Here is a 14,843-nt window from a genome sequence, read left to right on the forward strand (position 1 = left end):
TTGTACTTCTCAGTCCCCCAACACTCTCTCTCCCTCTCTCTCTCACGGAGACGCATCAATGGTGTCGATCAATTTCCGATCTCTTCTAATATTTTCTGCAGCCCTTCGTATCTTTCTAATAATTTATGGAGAATGGCAAGATACTCATATGGAAGTTAGATACACAGACATTGATTACTATGTCTTCTCTGATGCTGCTTCTTTAATGGCTTCCGGAAGATCTCCTTATGAGAGATCTACATATCGATATTCGCCTTTGCTTGCATTTCTACTCGTACCCAATTCATTTATTCATCAATCTTGGGGAAAATTTCTTTTCTCTGCTTCAGGTAAAAAATCTAAAAGTCTTATTTTATTCTGGCCTGTTGGTATAGGATTATGAGATTAGACTAATGTTTTGGGAAAGATTTCATCAAATTAAGTTCATTGAATATGCTAATGTCAAATTTTTAGGGTTTTAACCATATTGCATAACATCTTTCATTTTTGGTGTTCATAGTTTGTAAGGAGTCTCATTGTGGGACGAGTAATTTTGGTAGAAATGGTTAACACTTACCAAATTCTGAAACATAATTTAGGTTCAAGTGTTTTGGGATGTATTGCCTTAGTTTATGAATCTTTTAGTCGCTAGACTCTCTATTGCTTTGTTATTATTGTTTTATAAGTACTTCTTGCTGTTTGTTTAAATTGTTATTGAAATTCTGATATGTCAATCTTATGTTAGCCAATTGAGTGAAGCTGTATCTATTGAATTGTTGTTATTGTTTTAGAAGTTCTTCTTGCTGTTTGTTTAAATTGTTATTGAAATTCTGATATGTCAATCTTATGTTAGCCAATTGAGTGAAGTTGTATCTATTGAATTGTTGTCATTCACACTGCAAAATGCTCTACTGTAGTGAAATTAGTAAACATGGATGATGGGTCAATAGATGAGTCGGTGAGAGGAATCTCATACCCTGTCGGCACATCTTCAGTTCAATTCCTCAGCCTGGTTTTAGTACTAGTAGTTAATGTAGAAAGTTCTTCTATGGGATCCTGTGAACCTGAAAAGATGAATACTCATTTTTCATGTTCTCTGGGTTGCTTCTGTAATCTTACTCCATTTGTTCCATAACTCCCCAATTGAGTACCGTACTACCGTTTGAACTTCATATACCAAATTCTGTAATATACTTTAGGTTCCAGTGTTTTGGGAAGTGTTGCTTTACTCTATGGCTTATCCCCTACCTATTGTGGAAAATTACTTGGTGGAGAGCTCAAGGATAACATTATTCAATGAACTTAGTTTTAGTAGCCAATATACTGTATCTTTTATGAAAAAGATATCATGTATTATGTATAAGATATCTTGAAGCTGCACTCAGTAATTTGAATTTTGTTTATTTTATGTAGATTTGCTTGTGGGGATACTTATTCGCTCAATTTTGAAGTTACGGGGGGTTCCTGAGAAAACATGCTTAAATTCTGTAGCATTGTGGCTCTTCAATCCATTTACTTTCACCATTGGCACTCGTGGAAACTGTGAGCCGATGGTCTGCCTATAGTCCTGTGGATTATTTACTGTCTCATGAATGGTGTAAGTTCTAACCCTCCTACATTCATTTGAAACATATCTTATTTCTTTGAAAACCATGATTTCATTATATAAAAGGAACTCCTATAATGTTCTGCATGTCGATTAAGAAGAATCACTTGTATATTTTACTCAGTATTACCTTGGATTATGCTTGCAGGGAGTGTTCTGCAAGCAGCAATATGGTATGGACTTGTGGTTCATTTTAGGGTCTACCCAATTATCTATGCGCTTCCTATTCTCCTTGTTCTTCATCCACTCAACCTTCAAACTGGTCAGAAGCTTGTCATCCAGAAATGGAGCCAGATTCAACAAGAATCGTCTCTACATTCAAGCATCCCAAACCTGTCCTGCATGGCCAACCCATTGCTTCTTTTGAGAAATCTTTTTACAAGAAGGAGACTAACATTTGGGTTGCTCTCTGGGACTTTCTTAATTTTTACCGGTGTTTCCTTTTATCTGTATGGATGGGAGTTTCTACATGAGGCACTTCTATACCATCTTACTCGCACCGACCCAAGGCACAATTTCTCTATCTATTTCTATCACATCTACCTTCATCATGAGCATGCGTTCTCTGTGGTGGAGAAGCTCATTTCGTTCTTGCCTCAGTTGATTGTCCAGCTGGCGCTCATTGTGCGGTTTGCTCAAGACCTGCCATTCTGCCTCTTTGTGCAGACAGTAGCCTTTGTAGCATTCAACAAGGTTTGGAATTCAGAACCATCTTGTTTTTCTTTTGGTGTTAAGTCACTTGATAACTTGCTATTGGAAGTTGTAGTTCACCATCGTCGGGTTACAGTCTCTAAATTTGTTGCTAGTTGCCTAGTCATTGTATGAAACAACTTCTTATTATATATACATTACGATTCTGAGAGCTACTGTAACCACGTTTACTTATCTTAAGTTGTTATTTGGAATGATGATGTATTTTTCTTTGATGACAGGTTATTACAGCCCAGTACTTTGTGTGGTTCTTCTGCTTGTTGCCTCTAATACTTCCATGGAGCAATATAAAACTGAAGTGGGAAGGGTTGTCCTGCATTTTCGTATGGATGTGTGCTCAAGTCCATTGGCTGATGTGGGGTTATCTATTAGAATTTAAGGAAAAAAATGTCTTCATCCAACTTTGGTTGGCGAGCATATTGTTCTTGGCTGCAAACACTTGGGTTCTTGTTATGGTTATCCGGAGACATGTATACTCGCCTGTGTTCCTATTGCAAGAGAGGCCGACTTCCAGTAAAACGAGAAAATTGCAGTGAGGGGGTACTCTATTTTAATGTCAGTGCTGATGGTTTTTGCTTTTCACCTTGCTTGAGATCTTTCTTTTAACAATGTTAATCTTCTTTATATTTTGAATTGTAAAAGAATGAAAGTCTCCTGGTTTGAGTAAATATTTTTGGTTAAGCACTATTTTTCGTAGTAATAGGCGTGTTGCAGCTCTAAATGATTCGGTTGCAGACAATTGAAAACTCATTGTAAGCTAGGATTTGAATTTCAACTGTATAGTCCCGTTAACCGATTTAGTATAATAAGCTGCACACCGGCTCATGCGGATTTATCTAAATTTTATGTAGCCTCAGATTTCTTTTTCTTCTTTTTTATGATTTGAAATTTCGGAGATGGATGATGATAGCAAAAGCTACTCCTCCGCTGCAGTCTTGCCTCCTTCATGTCTTGTCTTGTATTTCCAAGAATTCCTACTTCTTTTACCGTCAACCTACATTTGTATACAATATTCTTACCAGAAGAAATCTCTGCACTACAAATCAACAGTGTCCACCTTCCTACTGCAATTTGACCCATTCACCGATTTTCCCACCATTCCATTTCACTGTAACTTCCTGCTCAACCGTTTCAGATGTTCATAAAGTTCACACCCAGATGATCAAACATGGAAATTACAGTGATGGGTTCATAGGCAATCGACTGGTGACTATGTATGCGACATTTGGTAGTGTTGATAGTGCACTCAAGTTGTTTGAAGAAATACCTGACAAGGATTTAATATCTTGGAATTCCATGATTGGGGTGTTTGCCCAGAGAGGGAATGTGAACAAATGTTTCAGTCTTTTCTCTAAGATGAGGTCTGAGATGGGTGTGGAACCAAACGAGGTTACACTTATCTCTCTTCTCCCTGTTTGTATCAATATGCGAGCATTAACAGAAGGTAAGAGCATCCATTGTCATGTTCTGAAATTTGGTTTCTTATCTGAGATAAAAGTTGTTAATTCTTTAGTAAACATGTACGGGAAATGCCAATGTGTAAATGCAGCTTGTGAACTTTTTAACACCATTTCCTCTAAGAATTTAGTCTCCTGGAATTCGATGATTGCTGCTTATAGTCAAAATGGGTTTCTCGAGGATGGAATTAATCTTTTCAATTCCATGAGAAGAGTAGGTTTCAGGCCTGATCGAGCTACTATTGTAACCTTACTCCAGGTCTGTGCAGAGCTGGCAGCAGAGAAACAAGGGAAGGCCATGCATGGCTATATTTTGTCTTCTGGTTTCAGTTCAGATATGCCCATTGCAACCGCACTTATTCGTGTCTATGCCAAATCCGGCAGGTTAGATGCTTCATATGAAGCTTTTAGCGAGATAAGTTTTCCAGATAAGATAGCTTGGACTGCAATTCTTGCAGGATATGCAATCCATGGGTATGCAAGGAAAGCAATCAAGGTATTTGATCTCATGGTCAAGAATGGCGCTAAGCCAGATCATGTCACGTTCGCGCATATCTTATCTGCATGCAGCCATTCAGGACTCATTGAAGAGGGTAAACACTACTTCCAGAGTATGTCAAAAGTTTATGGAGTTGAACCAGATGTAGATCATTATTCATGCATGGTCGACCTCTTAGGTCGCTTGGGACGTTTGGATGAAGCTCGCGAGCTTATTGAAGCAATGCCTACGGACCCAAATCCAGGTGTTTGGGGTGCATTGCTTGGGGCTTGTAGAGTCCATCATAACATTAAACTAGGGAAAGAAATTGCTGAAAAATTGTTCATGCTCGATCCAACGGATCCAAGGAACTATATCATGTTAAGCAATATGTACTCTGCATCAGGACTATGGAGAGAAGCCTCACAAGTTAGGGCATTGATGAAGGAGAGAGGTCTCAGAAAACATCCAGGTTGCAGTTTCATAGAACACGGAGGAAAAGTGTATCGATTTGTAGTGGGAGATAGATCGCACCCAGAATCGGATGACATTCATTCGATGCTAGATGAACTTATAACAAAGATTCAAAAAGCTGGGTACGTTCCTAACACGGATTTAGTTCTTCATGATGTCGACGAGGAAATGAAAGCAGATATGATCAGTAAACACAGTGAGAAAATTGCTATTGCATTTGGACTTCTAGTTACTAACCATGGAAGACCTATAACAATAACTAAGAACCTCCGGATTTGTGGCGACTGTCACAACGCTGCAAAGTTCATATCGGTGGTTGAGAAACGTAAAATCATAATCCGTGACTCGAAACGTTTTCATCATTTTCTCGATGGGGTATGTTCTTGTGGAGACTATTGGTGATTTTCGGGAAAATATTTGTTGTCTTGAAAAGATACACCTACACCGTGGCTTGTTTGGTCCCTGTAAGTAATGAAGGTGGGCATAGCTAGTCCAGGTGACGCCCCAAAAGAAAAGGTGGCACGAGTTCCACGCTGACGTTCTTAAAACCTTGTCATTCTCTGAGGCCTAAAACCACCGATGTTGCCAGTTAGTCTTCTGTGCCATGCTGCGACCGTGATCCCATTTATGCGGTACAATGTTGAGCACTTGAGCAAATATGTAATTATGGTGTCATGCCTTCTTTTATGAACCTGAACCACAATTATATCGATCACACTCTATACAGACAGTGGAGATATAAGATAATTTCCCAACTTTCTGACTAGGGTGCGTGCAATGTGCGTCGAGTAGAAGATGAATTATGCGTGAAACTTTTGTACTCCTTGATTGAAATATCTTGGAAATTATAAGATCTGCTTTAACATGTACTATGCAGATTTTGAGATAAATTATTTTTTTCTCCAGTGGGTCAGTGTCTGTACAATTTTCCGCTCACGGTTTTGGATTAAAGACCGCTGTATCACCGCTAATTGGTTTCTATTTTTACATCATCTTTGGAGTTTTTTCCATGTTGGGTCTTTCTTTCATCTGAAAAAAAACAATCAGAAGATTTGGAAACTAGGATCAAAACTGTGCACCCACATATATATTTTTCAGAACTGCTTGCTTGTCAGATAGTTAGCAACTATATTCATGTATTCCATCCACTTCATTTTTGTAGGCCATGTTGATGTTGATTTCTCAACCAATCTTTTCAGAATTAAAATCATAGTATGTTTTATCTGTTCTTGGAATTAATTAGACGAGCTAATAACAAGTTGCATTCTCCTAATCGAATTAAGTAATTCTTCCCTGTTTTTCGCCAGACTTGAATGAAACTAAGACTTATGAACCACCTTTTGTCAAGTTGGTTGCTCTCAGGTTTATATAATAAGGATGTGTCTTTCGTCAAAATTCATGGACTGTGATTATTAAGCAACAAAGGCCAGATAATTTGGGACTTGGAGAAAAACAAAGGCCAAACGAAATGCATGGTCAGAGGAACTATACACGGTCGAAAAGCACCCGCAGTAAACAAGAAATTGGAACCAAAAAAAACAACCTGATATTCGAGGATGGTGCACCATACGCACTATCTTTTTGACCGATTTTCCTTTTCTTTTGGATCTCTCATTTCTTCAATATTTTAAGCACCTAAAGCTCAGAGGCAGATTCTAAATGTTGTTGAACATTTATTTGACACCCATGTGGATCAGTAAGGCATTATGAATCCAACGACTAGGTACCTAACCACATAAATAAGGCCATTGGCCCATTTCCATGCCATCCTTTTCTTTCCATTAAACAAAAATGCCATCTTTATCAGGACCCTGGACTTTGTTTATCATTCTTTTTATTTCAAGTCACACTTGAGTAGAAACTTCAACTTGGAATTAGCCAATTAGGTTTGTTTAATCATTGTGAGTAATCGTGCTTATTTTTTAAATATGGATCGGAGATTCTACGCTACCTTAGTGGATCGGATTTGGACGTTTACGTCAAAGATACATGTGATCCTCTGCCTCTGGACTAACTGCTTTCTTTTTAACAATGGATTCTCTAAGGGTTTACTGACATCCTGTTTCGTGCTAATTCATACTTTTTCCAATAAATCACGTTATAATTGAATACGTGTTGTTAAATCGGGGTGAATAAGGCATCCTTATCTTGTCTTTGATGGAGAAGAGCTGAAGAGGGAATTAAAATAATCTTTTCACAAATGATATAAAATGGGATTGCAATTGGACGTAAGTTTTTTCTTGAGAATTTTGATAAAGTATCCCGGTTTTTTTATATCCAAAAAATAAATGCTCCCGTTTTTTTACAATTTGTTAAAGTGCCCTCACGCTAGTCTTTCCATCTAGTATTAGTTATGTCTAATTTACTTTACATATTTGCCCTTTATTTATTCCCACATTGATTTTATACATCATTTTTCAGGCTTTTCGAGTCCGGTTCAGGATCGTTACACCGCTTTCAGGTTCGTTACCTCATTCCTCAAAAAGGGTTCATCATCTCAAGTGTTTTGGTGATTTTGGTTGGAAGAAATCGACCGTCTACGACATATTTTTAGGTTCGTCGAGCCCGGTTCAGGATCGTGACAACGTTTTCAGGTTCGCCGAGCCCCGTTCAGGATCGTTACACCGTTTTCAGGATCGTCGGAACATTAAACCTCCCCTCCAAGGAGATGTAGTTCAGAGGTAAATAGGACTTTTAATCGGAAAGATAACTGCCACCTAGCACTTAACTGGATGGAATTTTCCTTTTGAATAAAACGGGGTATTTTGACAAATTTCAAAAAAATGGGGACATTTTTTTAGTGTAATGTGAAAAGTAGGGGTACTTTAACAAAACACCAGAGAATCAACTAGCACAAACTTGTGTTAGTTGTCGTCGTTTTAGAAGGGAAAAATTTGAAAAATTCCTTTTAGGACGAATTCAGTTTCGAACAAAAGGATTAAGAGAAGAAGTCCTAGTGGGATGTCATCCCATAAAGATCAAAATAAATAGGCATCAAATTCTTTAAATAAATAGTTTTGCGGGGAAAAAAAGAAACGAAAGAGTTACAATTTTATCAATAAAAATAGAAAAGGGAGTGCTGATGGTGGATTTTCGACAAAGGTCAAAATCGTAAAATCATGATACTACATGTTTCTGACCTGGCTTTAGGAATGTATGTGACGATTCATGTTTTATAATCCGTGAACCATTTCACGATCTCTGACTGAGCGAGCATTCCTCTCAGAACTATGATGAACATATTTCTCGAAAGGCCTCTCAGCTGAGCGTTCGATGCTTCACACATTTCATCATCACCTCTACATAGAATCAAATGATTGGGCGGTTCCTAGACATAATGTTTGTTAAAGAGCTTAACGCTTTCAGGACGTCACGCTGCTCGTTGTTCTCTGACTACGTAAAGAGAATGTGTATAGAATCTCTTAATGATTGGGAGGTTCCTAGACATATAGAGAGCTTAACGCCTTCAGGACGTCACGCTGCTCGTTGCTCCCTGACTATACACCCCTCAGAACGAATATGATGCTTCAATTATCTCATATCTCAATTCTGCAAATAGATTAATTCTAGCGTGTCATTCATCAACTGAATTCCTAGAAAATAATCTATTTTATCTCATTACTACTTTCCGTGACTGATCCTCAGCTGGATTCCATGGATTAGTAATACACAACCATTTTATCTCACTACTCTGTTCCCTGAATTCTCAGCTGAATTCTATGGATTAGTAATAGATACTCAATTAATTTTATTACTCCGTTTCATGAATCATTCTCAGCTGAATTTCATGAATTAGTAATAAATACTCAAGTAATTTTTATTACTCTGTTTCACGAATTATTCTCAGCTGAGTCTCATAAATTAGTAATAAATATTCAATGATCGGGCATCTGGGCCATCACCGAGTAAGCCCCGAAAATGATGCGATTTTACTCAGAAAATAATGCACAAACGAGCACTCGAACGCACAAACGAGCATTCAAAAATATGGACGAATGAGGAACCTATGGATAATAATATTAGATAAAATAAACAAGAGGCGTGGGACCGGGTCCACCGGCCGGCTGGTCATGCAGTAGTGGCCGGTCCCCCTATCCCGTTATTTTATTTTACTTTAATTTATTATTTTCCTCATCTCATGAAGATTCCTAAATTTGAGCAAACTCTCTCGTTTGAGAAAAACTCTTAGTTTCTCCATACTTTCCATCAAACGATGTAAAAAAAATAAAAAATAGGTGTCACGGGACAGGGCCACCTAGCCGGCCAGCCATGCCCTAGACGTGTCCGGTCCCACACCTTGCAATCCCTTATTTTCTCATATCATTATTTCCTTCATCTCATGGAACTTCATCGTTTGAGCGATAACTCTAGTTTTTTCAATATCTTCTCAAATATTGCTCAAACCATGAAAAAACCAAAAAGTCAAATGGTTACATGACCGGCTAGGCTTCTCGCGTCAAAAATTAAAATATTATTATTTTAATATTTTCAAAATATCGGTCGCACGAGCAAAGTTCTACTTGCTCATTCGAGCAAAATTGAGAGTTTCAGTCAATATCAAACTCTTCCGAAAATCCAAAATATTGCTCAAACGCGCACCAGAAAATACCAAAACTCTCAGGATTTGGGACATGGACATCATGGTGACATGAGCATGCTACCTTGACCGACCAAGGTCGGCCCTAAGTCTTGCAAGGAGCCGGTCCCACATATCTTCATAATTTTGACCTAATTTGCTCTCAATTGCTCATATTGGGTCCAAACTCTTTCCAACCAGCTTGTCCCATGACCACCAAGGGCCGGTCCCATGACTCCTTGGTCGGTCCCTCATCTCTCCATCATTAGGTTTTATCACCTAACACTCAGACGAGCACTATTTAATAAATGATTAAACCAGCATTTGATCATCCTTTCACCAACTGGTCAACAAAGGACTTTGGTGCATGCTAACTCGAGCACTTGGGAGCTACATGGTCGGCCATCATCCCGTGTAGCTGGTCCCTCCTTCACTCAGTTTTCAGTAAATCATCAATTGATCAAAATTAGGGTTTCGAACAAATGCTCTGGAAATCATAATTCTGAGCAAGTTCAAACACTAACAATTTTTATGTTGATCCAGAAATCGACATCTGGATTTATTATATAATATGCGGTCCATCTACCAATATTTTAATTAATATTTTATTTGGTCATGCTACCAGTAGTTCATCGAATAAGGAATATTTGCTCAGATGCTCGAAAATTGATTCAACTGGAAATATTCAATAATTCATCGAATGAGCAATATTTGCTCAGACGCTCGAAAATTGATTCAACTGTCAATATTCAGTAAGACTTATGAATGAGCAATATTTGCTCATATGCTCGAATATTGATTCAACTATCAATATTCAGTAATTCATCGAATGAGCAATATTTGCTCAGATGCTCGAATATGGATTCAACTGCCAATGTTCAACAATTCATCATAAGAACAATATTTGCTCAGACTATCGATATTCATTATGTTGATTCAATTATCAACGTTATTTCATCCAAGAACTACACGTCCCAGTAGACATGTTCAATACATGAATCATAGAGCATTCAGCAATCATGTTCTACTGAATAATACTTAGACTCAGCGTCTAATCAAGTCAACGACTGACTGATCAAATACACGTCTGCCTTGTAGACTCCCATGTTCGTGAGACATCAATCACGTCATATGGGAATATTAATTAGGGTTTTTGTCTGGCGACCTACGACACGTGTGTTCATCCATGATGAGAAATTTGAGTAAGTCGTGCAAGCAGTTGAGAGAGTTAGCAAAGTAGTGGGTGGACAATCAACCAAGTCTCTGAACGACGTGGAACTGGTTAAACCACGATTTTCCGCTTTCTCACTCTTTCACTCGAGCAACCGTCACACTTACTGGAGATCAATGTATCCACATTCTAGCAATATAAATAAGTCTTTGAATCCATGATTGAAAACAAAAGAAATCTGATCCGAGCAATCACTCTCAAGAATTCGATCAATCAACCAGAACTCATCTGAACCCAGCAGTTCATTTGCAGAAACCCACAACAGATTCACAATCCTTGATCACCATTGATCTCGCGCACTTCTCAGATTTCCTCCTACATATCAACCATCTTCCCTCTTTGTGACCGAATTGACTCTGGAACGACCATTTCTTGGTTTAGGTCGGAGTCCTACAGATTGATCTCTCGAACTCAAAGCACTCTCGTGCAGTGCATCTGTTTGAGGTTGGGCAGTTTGCTCTGTTGAGGAGCCTCCGTCCGCACGGTCGTCTCTCCATTCCCTAAAAAACCAGCAAATCGTTTTTCCCCATCAACAGGGACATATAAAGAAAAAGTCGTAAGTGTAAAAATCAAAGAGGCGATTTTATCAATCAAAAAGGAAATGAGAAATCTTAAGAAACATGGCTTGGGTATAATAAACAGAGAGACTATTTTATCCATAAAAAAAATGAAAATATGAAGAAAATTGTCTTCGGCGTAACAAACAAATAGGCGATTTTCTCGATAAAAAAGAAAATGAGAAATATGTAGAAAAACGTCTTGGACATAACACAGAGAGAGGCGATTTTATTGATAAAAGAAAAAATGAATAAAAACATCTTATGCGTAACAAACAAAGAGACGATTTTATTGATAAAAAGGAAAAAGGAAAATTTGAAGAAAAATGTCCTAGGCGTAAAAAAACAAAGACGCGATGTTATCGATAAAAAAAGAGGAAAATATAAAGAAAACGTCTTAGGCGTAACAAACTGGGAGACGATTTTATCAATAAATAAAGAAATATGAAGAAAAACATCTTAGGAGTAACAAACAAAGAGGCGATTTTATCGATAAAAAAAAAGGAAAATATGAAGAAAAACGTCATAGGCATAACAAAGAAAGAGGCAATTTTATTGGTAAAAAAGGAAAAGGTAAATATGAAAAAAAAAAAAAAAAAAATCTTATGCGTAACAAACAAAGAAACGATTTTATCGATAAAAAAAAAGGAAAATATGAAAGAAACGTCTTAGACGTAACAAACAGAGAGGTTGTTTTATCGATAATAAAAAGGAAAATATGAAAGAAAAAAACGTCTTAGGTGTAACAAATAAAGAGGCGGTTTTATCAATAAAAAAGGAAATGGGAAATTTGATGGAAAAACATCTTGAGTGTAACAAACAAAGAGCCGATTTTATCGACAAAAAGAAAAGATATGGGAAATGTGATGAAAAACGTCTTAGGCGTTGCAAACAGAGAGGCGATCTTATCGATGTAAAAGGAAATGGGAAATATAAAGAAAAACGTCTTAGGCGTAACAAACAAAGAGGCGATTTTTTGATAAAAAGGGAAATGAGAAATGTGATGAAAAACATCTTAGGCATAACAAACAAATAGGCGATTTTATTGATTAAAAAAAAGGAAAAAATGAAGAAGAAAAAAACATATTAGGCATAACAAACAAAGAGGCGATATTATCAGCAGAAAGAAGAAAAATATGAAGAAAAATATCTTATGCGTAACAAACAGAGAGGCGATCTTATCGATAAAAAAGGAAATGGGAAATATGAAGAAAAACGTCTTAGGTGTAACAAATAAAGAGGCAATTTTATCGAAAAAAAAGAAAATATAAAGAAAAACGTGTAAGGCGTAACAAACAAAGTGGCGATTTTATCGATAAAAAAAAGGAAAATATGAAGAAAAACGTCTTAGGCGCGTAATAAATAAAGAGGTGATTACATCGATAGAAAAAAAATGGGAAATGTGAATAAAAACGTCTTAGGAGTAACAAACAAAGAGGCGATTTTATCGATAAAAAAAAACTGAGAAATGTGATGAAAAACGTCTTAGGCGTAATAAACAAAGAGGCGATTTTATCGATAAAAAAAAGGAAAAAAGTGAAGAAAAACGTCTTAGACGTAATAAACAAATAGGCGATTTTATCGGTAACAAGAAGAAAAATATGAAGAAAAACGTCTTAGACGTAACAAACAAATAGGCGATCTCAACGATAAAAAAAAGAAATGGGAAATATGAAGAAAAACATCTTAGACGTAATAAATAATGAGGCGATTTTATCGATAAAAAAAGGAAAATATGAAGAAAAACGGCTTAGGCATAACAAACAAAGAAGCGATTTTATTAATAAAAAAGGAAATGGGAGAAATGAAGAAAAACGTCTTAGACGTAACAAACAAAGAGGCGATTTTATCGATAAAAAGAAGGAAAATATGAAGAAAAACATCTTCGGCGTTACATCTTAGGCGTAACAAACAGAGAGGCGATCTTATCGATAAATAAGAAAATGGGAATATGAAGAAAACGTTTTAGGCGTAACAAACAAAGAGGTGATTTTATCCATAAAAAAAACGTCTTAGGCGTAACAAACAAAGAGGCTATTTTATCGATAAAAAAAAGGAAAATACGAAGAAAAAAGTCTTAGGCGTTACAAATAAAAAGGCGATTTTATCGATAAAAAGGAAATGGTAAACATGAAGAAAAACATCTTAGGCGTAACAAACAAAGAGGTGATTTTTATCGATAAAAAAAAAGAAATAGGAAATGTGATGAAAAACATCTTAAGCGTAACAAACAAAGAGGCGATTTTATCGATAAAAAAAAAGAAAAAAAATGAAGAATAACATCTTAGGTGACTTTATCGGTAAAAAAAAGAAAAATACGAAGAGAAAGTCTTAGGAGCAATAAACAAAGAGGCGATCTTATCGATAAAAAATGAAATGGGAAATATGAAGAAAAATGTCTTAGACGTAACAAAAAACGGGGCGATTTTATCGATATAAAAAAGAGGAAAACATGAAGAAAAACGACTTAGGCGTAAAAAATAAAAAAGCGATTTTATCAATAAAAAAGGAAATGGTAGATATGAATAAAAACGTCTTACACGTAATAAACAAAGAGATGATTTTGTCGATAAAAAAAAGAGAAAACTATGGGAAAAAACGTCTTAGTCGTAACAAACAGAGAGACGATCTTATCGATAAATAAGGAAATGGGAAATATGAAGAAAAACGTCTTACGCGTAACAAAAAAGAGGCGATTTTATCGATAAAAAAAGAAATGGAAATATGAACAAAAACGTCTTAGGCGTAATAAACAAAGAAGCGATTTTATCGCTAACAAGAAGAAAAATATAAAGAAAAACATCTTAGGCGTAACAAAAAAAGAGGCAATAACCTAACTCTAAACACAAAAATGGTAAACGACACAACAAATAAAGATTTTAAGAAGAAGAAATAAATCTTTCTTTCCCTTTTTTTTCCTGTCGAATCAACAAATTTTTTTATTCCAAGGACTCAAAATTACTATAAAAGACGACTCACCAAGAGCACTGCAAACAAAAGGAGAAAAAATCTAACCAAATCAAAAATACAACCTATCAGGCCATCTAAAATATCCTAAGAAAGAAGGCCGGATAAAGTATTCTTCACATCGACACCGAGACAACATAACACCCCTCTTAATCTTTCCATCTGCTAAAAATTAGTCTGAAGACAAGTATGTTTAAATCTCAGCTCTCTTAGAGTTTTTAGAATAATTTTCTACTTTGAGATAATAGTCCAAGGAAGATTTTTGGTCTTAGAAATAGAAATAATAGAGTTGTAATTAGATTGAACAATATTTTTTTCCAACCCTTTAAGCCAAAACCATTCTACAAAAAAAGATAATATCAAGGAATTCTGCTATAAAGTTGGTTGTACATTCATTGCGCTTAACACTAAACCTATACGATTTATAAATATGAAGCCATGACCAACAGGCCATGTGTTTCCTCTAGCTTCCCATCACAACGAATAATACACCAATCAAGAGGAGGAAAAAAAAAACTTCTTTACCACCATAGATTTTACCTTCCTACAACTCAAACATAAAAACTTTAGGATCTGAAGATCATGAGCCCCGTTACATATGTTACCTTTTAATATAATCCTAAGTTCCATTATCAATAAGATTTTTTTTCGTTTTTACACCTCTCTTTGAAGACTGAGTAACATCATCATATTCCTTAAAAACCAAATCTCCACTATAGAACAAAGAGTCGTTGTGAACCAAATTTTTTCAACAGCAGGACTGGTATGTTCAGGAACTTTATAACATCATCAAGATTTTCTGGACTT

The 14,843-nt window shown here is 36.3% G+C and overlaps 1 protein-coding gene and 1 pseudogene across 1 annotated transcript; both read left to right on the forward strand.

Moving 5' to 3' along the window:
- Position 1: 1 nt before the first annotated feature.
- On the forward strand, positions 2 to 2,983 carry LOC113289047 (annotated as a pseudogene).
- Positions 2,984 to 3,185: 202 nt separating this feature from the next.
- On the forward strand, positions 3,186 to 5,697 carry LOC113289046 (pentatricopeptide repeat-containing protein At5g40410, mitochondrial-like). Its single transcript, XM_026538204.1, has one exon. It carries the CDS (start codon positions 3,197 to 3,199, stop codon positions 5,105 to 5,107), a length of 1,911 nt encoding a protein of 636 aa, XP_026393989.1. The 5' UTR covers positions 3,186 to 3,196; the 3' UTR covers positions 5,108 to 5,697.
- The last annotated feature ends 9,146 nt before the right edge of the window (positions 5,698 to 14,843 follow it).

This window comes from Papaver somniferum, chromosome 6 (assembly GCF_003573695.1).
Source record: "Papaver somniferum cultivar HN1 chromosome 6, ASM357369v1, whole genome shotgun sequence".
Taxonomy (NCBI): Eukaryota; Viridiplantae; Streptophyta; class Magnoliopsida; order Ranunculales; family Papaveraceae; genus Papaver; species Papaver somniferum.